The 17,050-nt window shown below is 40.3% G+C and overlaps 1 protein-coding gene across 1 annotated transcript in view; it reads left to right on the top strand.

The window, feature by feature from the left end:
- Positions 1 to 17,050, top strand: part of cdkal1 (CDK5 regulatory subunit associated protein 1-like 1) — a 246,637-nt gene that overhangs the window by 72,711 nt on the left and 156,876 nt on the right. The window contains exons 5-7 of the mRNA XM_005744624.1: positions 3,598 to 3,694; positions 7,460 to 7,508; positions 12,803 to 12,923. Of these exons, the coding sequence (XP_005744681.1) occupies positions 3,598 to 3,694; positions 7,460 to 7,508; positions 12,803 to 12,923 (267 nt within the window). The remainder of the gene's footprint in view (positions 1 to 3,597; positions 3,695 to 7,459; positions 7,509 to 12,802; positions 12,924 to 17,050) is intronic.

Below are 17,050 nucleotides of genomic sequence, written 5' to 3'. Positions count from 1 at the left end.
CACACACACACACCAACACACACACACACACACACCTCGACGTCTGCACTTGGACGACATCTGATCTAGTCCGGGTCACTGGCAACGAGCGCTTGGTTGGGCTCAAAAGTATCACCACGGCAACCGCATCGCATAATCCCATTCCGTCCCATCCCACCCAGGAACTGCGTGCGGCGTGATTGGCCCGTTCCCCCTGGGGCACTGAGGCGGCGACTCAGGCGCTGTCTGCTTACTCGCTGTGTCAGCTATGGCTCCGAGTCTGTGTGCAGAGAGCGAGCAGAGCATTAAAGGAACGTTTGGCGCATTTTGGCAGGAGACGGTGTGAATTATGCAGACGCACCCCTACTGTGAGTGTGTCTGTATGTGCGGCGTTGCCAGTGTGGGAAGAACAAGCTACTCTAAACAGATACCGACTCTTTTGTCCGGGCTTTTCTGACTCACTTAACCTAGTCATGAAAGTTTGTCTGCCCACCTTTTTTTTTTTCTTCTGGTGTCAGAAAACTCTCATTCCTTCTTTACCTTTTCCTAGAATTTATATACAAGCATTATATAACACTAAATATACTGGACTCAAATTCCCTTGTATGTGCACTGTGTACCTGTTTTTCCAGTTAAACAGATTCTGGTTCTGAAACTACACCGCCTAATGCCAGCAGCTTCTTATAATCAAATAATGACAAAAGTCCTTAATCTTTGCTTTCATCTCTTTTTTTTCTCCTCCATCTCTTCTCTCATACAAACTTTAGCTTTTATCAGTCCCCTCATTTCTCATACACGAGACAGATTAAACTGGCTTTGAATTGCGATGTCTACCTTCACAGATCTTTCTCCCATCACACCATGCTCTCCCACCCCCACCCTCCCCACCTTCATCACTTTCTTTGTTTTCCTGAAGAATCAAACAGTCTAAATTAAAACACAGCTGACAGTTCTGCATCCAGTTTCATTGCTGCTCCTTGCTGCCTACTCCTATGATTCCTACCTCACTTACAAGCATCCCCCCCCCCCCCCCCTTCCGTCCCTCTCTCTCTACCTCCCTCTTTCACTCCAGCTGTCAGGAGGCTTCATTATTAAAGATTCATTGCAGAGTCTGGGCAGCTCTTCCAAAAGCTTTTGTCAGACAGACCGAATGCCTTAAATCTCACTGTCACTAACTGGATGTGACATAAAGACTTGCATAAATCCACATGCACACTCACAAATACACACACACAATTTCCTTCTGGTTTGTTTCACGAATTCACTACCTCGCTGCTTTTTATTGCAGATTGTCTTATCAGTGTGGATTTCTAAAGCCTTGTTAAGTGTTTTACCAGTTATTAATCAATACTGTAAATATTTGACATGCAACATGAAATGTTTGACATTGCTTTGTTTTGTCAATATTGGATTTTCTGCATTACCAATTTAAGTAGTATAAAAAACACATATATGTACACATAATGTACCTTAGTTAATGTGAAAAGGAAAAATGGTGCCTTTTGTTTACTAGTTTGTTTCCACCTCAGGTGTAATGCATGCTTTGCTATATGTGCTTCATACTAGGGTTGGGCGATTGGACGAATATATCGACTATCATCGATAGTTTTTACAAGGGCGATTTATTTATTTATTTGCCCATGAGCAAGTTTGCTAATAATGATGGAGCTAATTGCAGCAGTCAACAGAAAAAAAATTAATAGCACTGTTTTAACAGCACCCTCTTACATCTGCGAGCAGGTGCACCCTCCTCAGAGTGCGCTCAAATGCTTGTTGATGGAGCTGCAGAAGCTGGTGATAGTCTAGCATACTCAGCCGGATGGTGGACGCATGCATGCTCATGCAAGTTAGTCGTGTTTTTCTGTACTTTGCTCGCATTCTTTGTCCAAATTTTGTTCATTCTGCGCTCCAGATGGGTTGAGAGTGTTAAAAATTTTAATCGTGATGACCGCGTTTAAGCTGCGTTAACGCTGCATTAACAATCGCCCATTGGCGATTGTTGAACTGATGATTGGAAAATTTTTACATATTCCCTTCAAGTTCAGATCATGTAATGATGAAAAACCCAAGAGCTACATCTCAGAAGCTACAGGCTGCAGTTAGCATGATAAATGTGAAAGTTCAGTACAGTTACGAGGATAAAGCCAGTTCTTTCTAAAAAGAACGCGGCAGCATTGCTACGGTTTATGCAGTTTAATTTGAAGAAACCACAAGATTTCTGGAACGATGTACTTTAGACATATGACAGTGGAGATATTTGTCCATGTTTGTAAAAAAACAAGCACATCGTATCAGTCAACCTCATGCTAACTGTTCAGCACGGTCATGGAGGGATAAGGATTTGGGCTTGTTTTGCAGCCACAGGGCCAGGACACTTTGCAGTCATGGCGTCGACTGTGAACTCTTCTGTTTAGCCTCCAATTATTCAAATTGGAGGCTAAAGCTTGGCTGAAATTCAGTCTTACGTCAGGACAATGATCACAAGCACAGCAGCAAATCTACAGCAAAACGTGTGAACATGGAAAGAATAAAGGTGCTGCAGTGGCCAATCAAAGACTAGACCTGTACGTTTTTGGGCTCAGCCATTTAGCGACTGAAATAATGATGTTCTCAGCTTCATATACTGAGAATTTTCTCACCTAATAACTTGTAGCAGAGTCAATTTGCATGACAGGGCAAATTGCAAGTACAATAAACTCACAACATTAGTTTTTTTTAAATTAATTTTTAAGTTTCATGTAGATTTATTTCATAGATGTGCACAATTTACTTTTAATTAAATCCACACTTTAAATAGATTTTTTTTCTGTAACTTATTTATAAAGTTTGACTTTAAGAAATGGGTATCAGAAGAATTTGGATTTCTTATGCTAGAACATACAGACAGTTTGGCTTGACAACAGTGCAAACAGTTTGCTTGTTTGCACTGTTGTTAAGCCGTTATCCATTAATGACTTAGGAGCACAGTAGCCTTACGTGCAAAGATAAATGCAATTAGCTGGGAACATCTTACTCCAGCAATGATTTCAAAAGCTGTTTTCATCAGCTACAGATCAAAATGCCTCTGGACCTTCAATCAGTCAGAGCAAAGAAATGTGCCATGTAGGGCTGAGGTGGCAATGTAAAAAGCCTACAGTCTGGTCATTATATCAAACACGCCTCATTTTAAATAAACAGTGGTGATTGGCTTGGCAAAGGCTTGTGGAAATCTGTTTTAATGGGTCGGGGGCCAGATGCATTCTGCCAAATGAAGCATAAGCTTGGATTCATCCATTTCCCAAGCTATCGGAAAGTATTTACTCCCACTGAAAATTGCATTAGAATATGTCAGCCTAAGAAATTTTCTAGTGGAGATCAAAAATTACATGCACACAGATGGTCGGAGGGGAAGACTTTAGCACATATGATATGAAGGAGTCATTTTAATTTTAACCGTTGAGGTTCTAAAATAAGATGTTCATCTTCAAAAGGATCCAGAGGATATATTAACTGTATATTTTTGATCATAGTGTTTTTCCTGGGTTAAATCAGAAAGTGGAACAGAAAAACAGTAGTGTTTGTCATATATTACAGTTAACCTGCTATTCTATGCTTATTTCTCTTTTTGCTTTTGCACAGAAAAGCCCAGGAACAGCAGAAAAAGGTGGTAGTAGCAGGATGCGTTCCCCAGGCCCAGCCGAGGATGGACTACCTCAAAGGTCTCAGCATCATTGGGGTACGTGCACTTTCTGTGAACATCTGTGTATTTTGACTCTGCTGTATTAAAGGTGCGTCTCTTTATCTTCCTTTGTGTCCGATGACGAGTACAGACGGACACGCTTTTCGAGACTGATCGGGATGTCATTCACCGGGCAGCTAACCTTGCTCTGTCTTGGGCTCATTCTCTTCAGGCAGAACATTTCCCAGTCACAAAGGTTCTGCATGAGAAGGAAGATCGGGTACATTAACTCCTGTACTATGGGGAGGTGTTATGGGTGAACAGAGACGGAGCTAGGAAAGGACACGTCAGTGATTCCTCCGCATAGACTGCTTCCTTTAAAGGTGGCATGGGGCAGTCTAGCCTCTAGTTACTTTTGCTACTAGTATTAATATATTTTAGAGAGTACAAGCGGCAAACAGACAAATATGACAATAAATACATTTCAACTTGTTACTTGTTTAAACTGAGCTATTCTGCTTTGGTTACCAGCCACTGGTGAGTGATTGGAGTGCATAACAAAGAGATACAGAGCAGATGAATTATTCTGTTTCACCTTTGCTGTCACAGAAAGGAACTAATGGATATGTCAAGCCTGTTGTTGGTTAATAGCTAAATGAGTGTTCCTCATTGCATAATTGATTCAGTTCGTTGTTTGTTTGCTTTTCAGCACACTGCCACAGTGCAGCCTGGACAAAATCATCCTAACACTTCTATGCCTAACACATATACACAATGGCCACTTCATTAGTTACACCTGTTCAGCTTCTTGTTAATGCAGACAACTAATTACCCGGTAACATGGCAACTATTGAGCGCATTGAGGCATGTAGACGTCAAGACACAGTGCTGAAGTTTAACCTGAAAGGTGCTTCACGTGACCTTGAATGTGACCTGGTTGAGAGTGCCAGTCGAGATGGTCTGAATATTTCAGAAACGTCTTATTTACTGGGATTTTCCCACACAACCGTCTCTAGGGGTTTACAGAGAATAATCCAAAAGCAGGAGAAAAAGAGTGAGTGGCAGCTGGTAGGAAGGCAACGGTGAATCAAAAAACCCGAGGTATGCAGAAGAACGTCTCTGAATGCATAACATGTCTAACCTTGAAGCAGATGGGCAGTGCCATGAGAGCTCCTGTCAGCTAAGAAAAGAAAAGTGATGCTACGATTTGCACACGCTTACCAAACTTCATATGTTAGTGTCAGAAGTTGGAGTAAAGAACATGTAAACATGGATCAGTGCATTGTAGTAACAGTTCAGGCTCCATACAATTTACTTCAGTACCGACTGAGTATCATTTAAATAGCACAACCTACCTGAGTATTGTTGCTGACCATAACCCTTTATGAACAAAGGGTACCGCTGTTCTGTTAGCTGCTTCCAGCAGGATAACACACCATGTCACAAAGCTTAATTCATATCAAATTGATTTCTTGAAGATGTCTGCACGCCACAGTCACCAGATCTCAATCCAGAAGAGCACCTTTGGGATGTGGTGGAATATGAGATTTGCATCATAGATGTGCAGCTGACAAGTCTGCAGCATTTGTGTGATGTTATCATGTTTCCAGCACCTTGCTGAATTGGCGCCATAAAAAAGTTTTAAAGACTAGAAGTCTCTAATCTGGCAGGGTATTTTTAAAAATGCAATTCAACCAGGATATGCCTTCTAAATCTCCGTACAAAGCTGTGCTCTTATTTCTATAATTGGATATTTTGTTTTTTTTATGGAAAGTAAAACAAGCTGCTGAAAATGGGAACAAATCAAACAGTATTGTGTTGATTACTCCCACTACCTTAAAATGAATGGATTGAAGACGGCTCAAGTGCTAAGTTAGATACTTTAACAATAAATAATGTTATTCAGTTTGAGTTAAAAATGCCACAATGTAACTTAATACGATTCAGATATAGTGACACGCATGTATAATATGATTCTATTCAGATAAACAGGCTTGTGTTTATAATAGGCTTCAGGGTGAAGCACAAACAGCGTATAACTGCCAGAGCTTCAGTGACAAGCATTTTTAACTTAAAGACACACGCATGCATGAACAGGCACACTGTGTAACAAACCCAGACATAAATATATGAGAATGCAGAGTCCCTCTGTATTCCCACAGTGGAACATGTAATGATAGTGGCAGTTGGTGGGTTATGCAAATTGGATGCAAATACAAGTTCAGAATTTGTGTATAGTGATTGCACCAACGGCCAGATAAGGAGTGTAGTTAAAAATAAATAGGCGGGCCTTCCTGTTGGATTCATTTTATGTGACCTGTGTGCGTATTGCCAGCTTTTCTGAGTGGTGTTTTATTGCTGTTGTGCTGTTTTGTTTGAGGTTGCTGTTTAATGACTGCAAATGTATTGTGTGAGCTTCATAGACAGTCACGCAAGACTGCAGTGTTTCGCTTTTCTTAACTAGACTTGTCGCATCCTGTAACTGCCATGCATCGCACACCTACGCACACCTACGCACACCTACGCACACCTACGCAGCGCTGGTTAACTAATCAGAGGATCGGAATGGGCATGCAAAGCTGTGAGCAGGAAATGTCACACCTCAGTATTTATGGTCCTGTTTTTTAAAAATATACAATTTTAATTACTTTATCGAAGGTTAATCCAAATACTATGGATGTCGCATTAGTGCTTGTCATTAAGTTATGGTAATAGAACGACAAACCTTAAAATAAAGCTTAAGCACAGGCAGAAATGTGTGTCGTCCAGTAGACCTGTGACTGCCTTTTACATGCAACAAATCTGCTGAATATATCAGTATTTATCCTTTTCTTTCTATGGGTACAATGGAGGATTTAAAAACAGCCAAAGTTGAAAAGTGCGATCTAAATTAATAGCTGAAATGCACACCTGAGTTTTACTCTATGTAGGGACGCCTGCTGCTGCTCTGAATGGGCCCAGATTGCTTGACCATTACACTGAAAAAGGTTTTACTCAGGCATGTGGCATGCAAGTAACTGCTTCCTGCAAAGCACAGTGTGAATCTGAGTGTGTGTGTTTGAAAGGAGGCTTATTTTAAGTGATGGGCCTGAAGGCATTGAGAGCCAGTGCCAAGGGCCAGTGTAGAGTGAAAGTGAAGAGAATTCGAGGTGTGAGGGATGCTGGGAAGAGCGAAAGGAAAATAACAGCAGAAAAATGACCAGTTTTTTCCCCCCCTGTCACTACTTTAGTATTCTGTTTCTTTCTTTCTTTCACTCGTTCTGCTTCCTTTCCTCTTCATGTAATATCGGTTGGTAGATAAGTAAAGTTTGAACTCCTCGTTTAATATTCTGGCTCTTTTAGTATCCAGATTACCCTACTTAAAGTCTGCCTGTTATTAAACTGTGGCCTGTGGGGGCCTTGTTTATTCTCTTTATTAGTGCGGTGGTTCATTATAGTAGCCGTTAGCAGAACTGCAGGATTTGTTTTCTATGTGAGACAATGAGGGGAAAAACACAGCTATGGACTTGGGTAATGCTTTATTGTTACCTATGTGGTCGGATCTATCACAGAACGTGTTTGTCAGTACATGCACAACAAACACTCATTGGCATTTAGGAAATCCATATTCCTTAATCCTGCCTGGTGATTGTAGCTTTTTGCGCTTGTTTGTCTCTGCTCTTATTGCATATGGCCTTTGTGTATATTTGCATATCCACCTTGTTTAAATGTGGATCAGAGTATCAGTGTGTCTGTGGGTCGTCAATATCAGGGTTCTGTTTGACTGTGAGGACTTGGGTTTTCAGGATCAATAAAGTTTTCTCTTGTTTCTTTGTGTTACAGGTCCAGCAGATTGATCGAGTGGTGGAAGTAGTGGACGAGGCTGTTAAAGGTATTTTACCACAGAAAGGCACACATACACGCATTCTTGTTTTACGGTCTTTGCGTGGTCTTTAACGTAATGCTAACCACCGCAATTAAACTCAAAACTAAGGTCCTCTAACACAAATCCATATCCCGACTACAACACAAAACAAATTTGCACTTATGCATGGAAGGAATAAGATCCAAGGATGTATTATTTTATCCAACCATCCATCCATCCATTCGCTTCCGCTCATCCTTTGGCAGGGTCACGGGGGGCACTGGAGCCTATCCCAGCTGTCTTAGGGCGAGAGGCGGGGTGCACCCTGGACAGGTCGCCAGTCTGTCATAGGGCTAACACATATACACACACAACCGTTCGCACTCACATTCACTCCCGCATTCATACCTATGGGCAATTTAGACTTTCCAACTAACCTATCCCCACTAAGTGCATGTCTTGGGACTGTGGGAGGAAGCTGGAGGACCCGGGGAGAACCCACGCAAACACGGGGAGAACATGCAAACTCCACACAGAAAGGCCTAATGGTGGAATTGAACTCAGGACCTTCTTGCTCATGCTAACCACCGCGTGTATTATTTTAGTCTCTCCACTTTTACTACCTTACTACAGTCTACTTGACCAGTAAGAATCAGAGTGTATCACACTGCATCAGAAGAGCACATAATCAAATGCTGATGACTTAATATTATACTAACACTGTTAAAAAAATCAAAAATTATTAGCTATAATAGTGTTAAGGTTGTTAAAAAATGTAGTATTTTCCAAAGTGAATGGAAAGAGCATGCTTTTTACGTTGTCATGGTAAACTAAAAAGAACAAAAAACAACAACATTTGACTAAATAATTGTTTTAAATGTGTATTTTAAAGCAAAAGTCTTCAGCTTTTGTTGAAACCGATCTAACTGTCTGAGCTGCTTCTTAAATGATCCTCTCTGTCTGAGCAGCTCACTGACAGACACACATGGCAGTTATAGGTCATCCGTTTAAACTGTTAGCGAACCACCACACTTAGCTGTTTAATGACGGTCAGAGAGAGTTTACAGTGTGAGTGAGTCTAGTCAAGCTGTCATACACCCCCAGCTGTTCTCTAATAAAGAACAGATTGAGTTTACACTGTGCGTGTGTGTGTGTGTGTGTGTGTGCGCGCGTCTGAGTGACTACTTTGCACTGCAGGGTTCACTCTAATGAAGGACAGCTGAACTAAGGCTTAATTTTACAATGTGTCATCAAGCCTAAACTGTGAGCCTACACACAAGCTCACAGTCACACATCTACTCTGTGACTTTTATTCCCCCTTTCTTCTCTGTGATTTGCTCATTCTGTCTTTTTTCTCCCCATTTCTTTCTCCCACCCTTCCTACATCTTTTGATCTCTTCCCTTCCTCTCTTTCGCCTCTCACCCCCCGTTTCTTTCCCTCCCCTTTTCCTCCCACCATCAGCCCCTCCATAGAAACTAATTTCCCCAGTATCATTACTGTTCTTTATGACCTCGTATAAACTGAGAGCTGTTATTTCGTCTCAGAGGCCTTGGCATAAACCTTAAAGCTGGGGGATTTGCCTATCGTAATGGCTACTAAAATACTTACTTCAATGAACTGCTAATAGATACAGGTCTTTGCTGTGCCAAAATTGCTTGCAGGTCCTGTTTTCCACATGACAAGAGTACTCGTATGCTTTTGGGGACTCGCTTCTTAGCGTGTGTGAGTTTTTCATTTAGTTCCAGGCTTTAAATGAATTAAACATCCTTGATGTCATGAGGATACATCATAGTTGTAAAGCTGCTTTTTTATCATAGTGCATCTGTGCAATAAAGACTTCAAGTTACTACCTGTAGTAAATGATAGCACGTGTTTTTATCCCGTCGTGTTATCTCAGCTTGACTCCCTGGCTTAGTCGGTGCATGCTCACTTATACAGTGTTATTTATTTGTTGGTGGTGGTGTTACTGTGGTTACGAGCTTGATTATCCAGATCAATTTGTTTTAGTTGTGCCAGAAGTTAATTTCTTGTTAACAACAACCCGTGCTTTGACTCCGTCTTGTATTCCGAGCCCACTGGCAGTTCCATTTACGGAAAAACAAAAAAAAGACACATTAATGACACCCGTGGATACACATTTTTACAAGGGCAGCTTTTATGATTCTCGGCAATGCTCAACAGACAAATACACACCACAAGAACAAATGAGTAAAAGAGTAAAATATTTTTAATCGAGAGGAATGTATGGAAAAACCCACAAAAAGATACTAATAATCTGATCTTGGGACTTTTTTATTATTAAGACTCCTAATATTCTTATTCTTTCACTGAGAAATGCCCTTGGATAGTACTTTTTCACCTGATATTCATTCATCGTTAAGGAAACAGTTTATAGTTGGTGTGTGAATGCCACACAAAGACAGGGAGTAGGAAAAGCATAGTTAGGATAATGTATGTGTGCAGCTACAAATCAGAGAATATAACCTTGTGATCCTTATTTCACCAGTATTAATAACCTGTTTATCAATGCAGAGGGAAAAACTGAGCAGAAGTGTGGTTGAACAGATGCAGACAGATGATAGTAAGTGAAGTAAATGAAGAGCAAGTACCGAAAGAAAAACTAGGACTTTTACTTATGTTTTAAGTCATCTGAAGATGTTCTGAGTATCGTCTCCGCTCTGAGAGAGCCCCTCTAGATGTGACCAAAAAATCTTCCTGGTAAAGCATCAAAACCTGGATGACGTTTAAGGGAAGCACTCTTCGGAATTGTAATGCTTATGCATTTGATGCGTGTGTGAGAAAATTTCCCATCAAAACTGGTTGGTGTGAGATTTGGTCAGGACATAAACAGCTTTTTCAAAGATGGTCTTACATATTTAATAAAGAGTTAGGTTGAAAGGATAAATGGAAAAACAGGAAACCCTCCTGTCCTTCTCATCTGCCACCTCTGTCCCCTCTTTTCAATACATTCCCATCAGCTCTCCCCCATTCCTGCCTGCTACTTTACAATCAACCTAGAAAGCTCAACAAGACGCTCTGCTTATAAGACATCAGACACAGGTCAACAGGTCATCCTTTTAGCGTTCTACCTCTCCCTCCAAACCATCCATCTGGCTATCCTACACATCTTTCATCATCATCCAAGCATCTACAAATCTTAGCTTCACATCCATCTATCATTCCCTTTCCTTCCTTCTCTTTTCTGGTGTGTTTTAGTGGGACGTTATGAGTGGATAGGACATTTCTAGCAGTTTAGATTTAAAGGAAAGAAAAGAACAGATTGAGGAAAGTTGAGAAGGAAAAAGAGGAGGGCAGTCAGTCACAAGAAAATGTGGTATTAGTAGACGGGAGTGTGTGTGTCTATGACTATGCAGGGTTGCCCATCACAGCAGTTGGCCTCTGTAAACTCTGTAATTGAGATGACAAATAGTGAAGCGTTCTTTGGTTTTCTTCAGCAGGTCATATTAGCTATTTTATCTCTTGCTTCCCATTCATGGTCCCCTAGGCCCTGAAATTGAATTTGGCTTTGGGTACGTTCCTGGAGTGACTCCATGCTGGCAGTGAGATTATTTCTAGAGTCTTCTGCGGTAGTCACAGTGACAGGGGTCCTGTGCAGTATTAGAGAGCAAAGGAGTATGTGGGGAATGACAATTTCCAGTTTTATTAGAATGGACAAGCTCATTATTTGGGGGAAAAAAACATCTGGAAATCCAGCACCATACTGGTAATTGCTTTTTCCTGACAAGTCTGTGTTTGCAATTATGTTTAGTAAGTATATTTTCCCACCGCGCAGAAATAAATGTTCAATATGAAAGTAGAAAAAGAGGGAATTCTAAAAACAGATTTTACCACAAACCTGCACCGAAATTACTCTTGTGACTTTTTGTAGCCATTAACATTTCACATATTCCAAATGTTTCAGGGCATTATTAGCACATGCATGATTTTTCAATCCTTGTTTCATGACTGAGGGTGGATGCACAGATCCAGGGGAGGAAAAAAGAAATGTGGGGCCAAATGTGGTCCAAATCCCAGCTGTTTTCCACAAGGGACATTTTTGTATTTCCTTGCTTGTACTGGGATATTAAGACCAGTCATGCATCAGCGATTGGCTCTTTGTCCTCCTCTGGGGCAGATTGTCATTTTTATCTACCAATTGATAACCATGCTTCCTGCTCTGAACCCACCCTCCCAAGAGACTCTTGTATTGCGGATGAAAACAGGAAGACAATTCCATCCCTCAGCGCCTCCATCTCACACACAGCTAGCTAGCAGCCTATTAAACAGTTAGAGAAGAGAGAGTACTGCGTCCCATTTCCACACACCAAAGGCTAGACGTCACTAGCTGTTAGGCTCAGCTGTGGATTTTCATTTGCCTTGGTTGACACTATGATAGCCAAATATAAATAACTTCTGTTAGTTCTCACTGTGAGTAAAGTAGCCCTCTTTATGTAGAGGAATCCCCTTTTTTATTTCTAATATTATCAGTTTTTGGTTTTTTCAATTTTTTTATGTGACTTTATTCTTGGTCAGTCTATTAGTTTACCTCCTTTTTTCTTTTGAATGTTGACAAACAGTGTGGCTTTCTGTGTCTTTGTTCCCTCCTTTTTTACTTTTCCTGCCTTTGTAATTAATTGTATTCAGCTGGGCCTTATTACCCTCTTCCTACTGTGTTTCCATTGTGTTTGTTAACCCCTAGTCTGTGTGAGGTTGTTAGGCATAGGATGGGTCTGTTCTTTTTGGTTGTACTTTTTGTTGGATACCAACTTTTATAGTGTGCATGGGCACACGCTGAGGACCCCTCCCAACCCCAAAACAGTGTTAATGAGAGCCAGAGGCCCCAAAGTCCATTTCTGAGAAGGAAAAACCCTGTTTGCATGTGCTTCGATCTGCTATTATGTCTTTGCTCATTGTCGTGTTCGTACTAAATTTATCCACAATAGATGAGAGCGATTTATTTGAGGTCGATTTTGCACAATGGGAAGTTTGATTTCTGTTTGGCATTTTGCTTGTGGGTGAAATGCAAATATAATCTCATTGTTTGCATTGTAAGTTTGATGAGAGACATACTCACGAGAGAGCAAGTGCTCTGACAACCAATACGGGCAAAATGTTTCTTACGTCTGTTATATTGTATTTATTTTTCTCTTTAGCAGTGCAATTCAGATTTGGCATTTAAAATACAGCAACAAAAATACTTCAGGGTGCCTTTTTAAACATGTTTGCATCCATCCGCACATGGACAGTAGTGTGATAGTCAGTCAGCGTTTTAGTAGGATCATTTGATTATGTGAGACGATTTGTTTTTGTTGTTTTTCAGGCCACTCGGTTCGTCTGTTGGGTCAGAAGAAAGATGGAGGCCGAAGACTTGGAGGAGCTCGACTGGACCTCCCCAAGATCAGGAAGAACCCTCTCATTGAAATCATCTCCATTAACACCGGGTAGGACACGGAGACACTAACAGAAAACACAGCCTAAAGTGTTTATGTTACAACTGAATACAGTTTTATTGCCTTCCCAGTTTGCTGCATGTGCATGTCGGTTTGCTCTCTCTTTGTGGTTGCTCAGCTACTTGAGCAGCGCATCTCTATGCCTAATTAATAAGGGTATTTTAAATCGCTTCACAAGGTGTGCATGCGTGTGTGAAATCTGAGTATGTTCATGAACATATATTGGTATTTATCAAGTGGAAATGTAATAGGAGTAAAGTAAAGTAAAATTTTATTTATATAGCACCTTTCAAGATAAAATCACAAAGTGCTTTACAGAGGCAGAAAACGGACATTAAAATCTAAAACAAAATCAACCAAAAGCGCGTTTAAACAGATACGGTAGGTTTTTAACTGCTTTTTAAAAGACATGACTGAGTCTACAGATCTCAAACTCAAAGGGAGTGAGTTCCAGAGTCTGGGAGCCACTGATACAAACGCTCTGTCACCTTTTGTTTTTAACCTTGTATGCGGGACAACCAGCAACCCCTGGTCACAAGATCTCAGGGACCTGCTGGGGTGATAAGAAAGAAGAAGATCACTTAAGTAAGTTGGAGCTACACTGTGCAGGGCCCTATAAGTCATGATTATGATCTTAAATTGGACCCTGAACTTGACAGGGAGCCAATGCAGCTGAATCAGCAGGGGAGTGGCGTGCCTAACATGCCTCTCAGTTTTTTCTCAGTGTACTATTACAAAAGCATAATTTAAAAAAACGCATTTTCTCCATCATCGCTGTGATGATCTGCAGGATCTTGCCTTTTAAGTCACTCCTAGTTAATTTAAAAATAGTTTTTCTACATTACATCTAAATTTTGTCAATTTATATACATTTGATAATTAAGTCTTAAATACACAGACTCTGAGACCTACATCCTCTTGCACAGCTGGACTTTATGGGTGAATTTTATGTTGTTTACAGATATGTGTCCTCTAACTCATGCACTATATTCTCAGTAGACTAGTTAAAAAGGGTTATGACGGACTAATTCCTAGTGCTGGACCTCCACTGAGGATAATCCATCAATCATCCGAATGCATGTCTTCCGGGTCTATATATTAATGGCTTGACTTCCAGACCAAGTACTCTTGTACCAAAGCAATAATCCTCTTTATGAGTATAGCATTCTAGGCTTAAATGCACAGTATTTGTTCTTGTACAGATGTGTTCAGGCCCTCCTGCTTTTTAGCTAGCTGTCGAGTAAACAAGCTTAAGCTGTTCCTAAGCACCATTAAGAAGTTGTAGACTTCACATAATCAGCAGTGCATCGTCTCTTTCTTTGAACCTCTTGTGTTTACATTTATTACAGTCAGTGAGGGAGTTGAAGATTTTACTTGAATTACTAGTTTTCTCCTTGAATCTGTTGGACTACTTGCAGCAGCATTCTTATGCTTATTTTCGCACTTAACGTGATAAGATCATGCTTATCATGCTGCTGCTTAACACTGTATTTGTTTTGTCAGCAAAGGTCTCCCTATATAGTGTCTGCAGTCATTGAAGTCATTATATGTAACATCAGTTTTGGTGTATAACCACTAGCATTGCTGTTGGTGGTAGTAAAAATATATAGCCTGTTGTATTCCCTCACTTGTGTGCTTGTACTTCTAGAGCGAAGAGAGTATCATCCTTTACCTCAAAGATGTGTTCAAAGTGATGTTATTATTACACAACATACATGATGATAATGGATGGATACTCCAAGGTTAACTGAGAAGTTGTGGGAGTCTTTCCTGAAGAGCGGGTTGTGTTTCAGATGTTCATAATCTGCAGAGCTCAGTTGCAGAGTAAAGCTTCTTAGACCACATTTGAGCTGATCCAAGTAGAAAATCTGTACATTTAACTGGTTCGGCCACTGTTTTTCATCTAAATTGACGTTTCTGATCGGTGTCAAATTTAGCATGTTCAAAGTGGCAGGATTGTGATTTTTGTTTCAATTAAATAAATCGTCTTTTGCAACATCTGCCATCAAGTGTGCACATCAGAGACAGCACTTTTCTGTAATGTTCTAAGTGTTGCTTACAATTGGTCACCATAGTGCAGCTGGTTTATTCCTGGTTGGTCTGAAAGACACAATATTTGAAGCTGCACGGTTTATTTTTCTTCTTTTTTCAGCACTTTCCTTGCTCTTATATTTTAACATATGTATATAATTTTCAGTAAATAAACCTTAGGCTCTGTCACTTCTTTAGTCACTTCAAAACTTCAGCCTCTTTTTAAAATATCTGTAACTCTTGCTTTGTGTACCTTTGCACTAACGCTTTTGACTGTTTCTGCTGTGTTTGCTTAAGCGGGTCTTTAAACCTGGAGATACAGTGGTGTAAAAAAGTGTTTGCCCCCTTCCCGATTTCCTGTTTTGTTTTTTTTTGTCACACTTAAATGTTTCAGATCATCAAAGAAAAAAGGGAGAATAAATTCAAACCTACATGGCCCTGTGTGAAGAAGTGATCGTTGGAATATGAACAAATGTGTGTGAAGGTTAGATAGAAAGCACTTGCATAGGAAAAGCATAGAAAAAAGCCATGTATGAATTGGTGAATGAGACAAGTTATATAAAGTGCTTTGAGTGCCCAGAGTAGAAAAGCGTAATGCAAGAACTGGTCCATTTACCATTTAAATAGGACCTGCCTGACAAAGTTGAGTAGACCTAAAGATCCTCAAAAGTCAGACGACATGCCGTGATCCAAAGAAATTCAGGAACAAATGAGAAACAAAGTAATTGAGATCTTTCAGTGTGGAAAAGGTTATAAAGCAATTTCTAAAGCTTTGGGACTCGAGCGAACCACAGTGAGAGTCATTATCCACAAATGGCAACAACATGGAACAGTGGTGAAGTTTCCCAGATGTGACCAGCTGATCAGAACTGCTGAAGCACAACAGTTCTGATCAGCAAGACAGTGATCCAAAACCCACCAGCAAGTCCGCCTCTGAACGGCTTAAGAAAATCAAAATCAAGACTTTGCAGTGGCCTAGTCAAAGTCCTGACCTGACATATCCCATATGGAAAAGATACATAAATCTTATAAAGTTTGCATCTGTCTTGTGTGAAACTTGGATGAAAAGCATATAAGTGTGAAAACAGATATAAGATCCCTTGAAAAATTATATAATGAAACTTGTATGTTTTGGATACTTACTAAAACAATGTATGAAAGTAATGCTAAAGTGGCCACTTTCATGAGTAAATCATGTAAGCCTTATATGATTTACTCATGAAAGTGGCCACTTTCATGAGTAATCACATATAAGTTTTTACTATTTCTTTTCCGTATGGGATGGTATGAGGTATGACTTTAAAAAGGCAGTTCATGCTTTACAACCCTGTAATGTGGCTGATTTACAACAATTCTGCAAAGATAAGTGTGCAAATATTCCTCCACAGCACCATAAAAGACTCACTGGCAGTTATTGCAAAAGCTTGATTGCCATTGTTGCTGCTAAGGTTGGCCCAGCCTTTTATTAGGTTTAGGGGGCAGTTGCTTTTTCACAAACTTTTTCCCCCCTTAATAATAAACACCTTTATTTAGAAACTGCATCTTGTATTTACTTCTGTTATCTTCGTCTAATATTTAAATTTTTTTTGATGATCTGAAACATTTACTGTAAGCGTGACAAACACATGAAAAAATAGAAAGGGGGGCAAAGACTTTTCACACCACTGTATATGAATTGTGTTTGTGGCTTTGTGTTGCAGTATGAGTGTGCAGATGTCAGTCTCTTGGAGCCTCCTGCCAGCAGGAGGTCTGTGTCTGATCCAGATGATCTCGCTGTTGTTTTTCAAAGGGTTGGGCTGGCAACAAATAAATCCTCTTGTTTTTAACCAAAACGGCTTCAGTAGAATAGTGGATTATTCAAATATTTGATTGGGTGAATCGACCAAATCTCTTCCAGATAACACTTATGTTACTGAAAATCCAAGCTTAATATGCGCTTTTGTATGAGCTGGTCAGCCACTGCTGTCAGTAATTTGACATGGTCCTCTTAAGGTTAAAGTGTGTGTGTGTGTGTGTGTGTGTGTGTGTGTGTGTGTGTGTGTGTGTGTTTGTGTGTGTGTGTGTGTGTGTGTGTGTTTGGGGGTGTA

The sequence above is a fragment of the Pundamilia nyererei genome, unplaced genomic scaffold (genome assembly GCF_000239375.1).
Source record: "Pundamilia nyererei isolate P.nyererei 1_Seehausen unplaced genomic scaffold, PunNye1.0 scaffold00146, whole genome shotgun sequence".
Classification (NCBI taxonomy): Eukaryota; Metazoa; Chordata; class Actinopteri; order Cichliformes; family Cichlidae; genus Pundamilia; species Pundamilia nyererei.
Note: the sequence above shows the minus strand (reverse complement) of the source record. Positions and strands in the feature narration are given on the sequence as shown.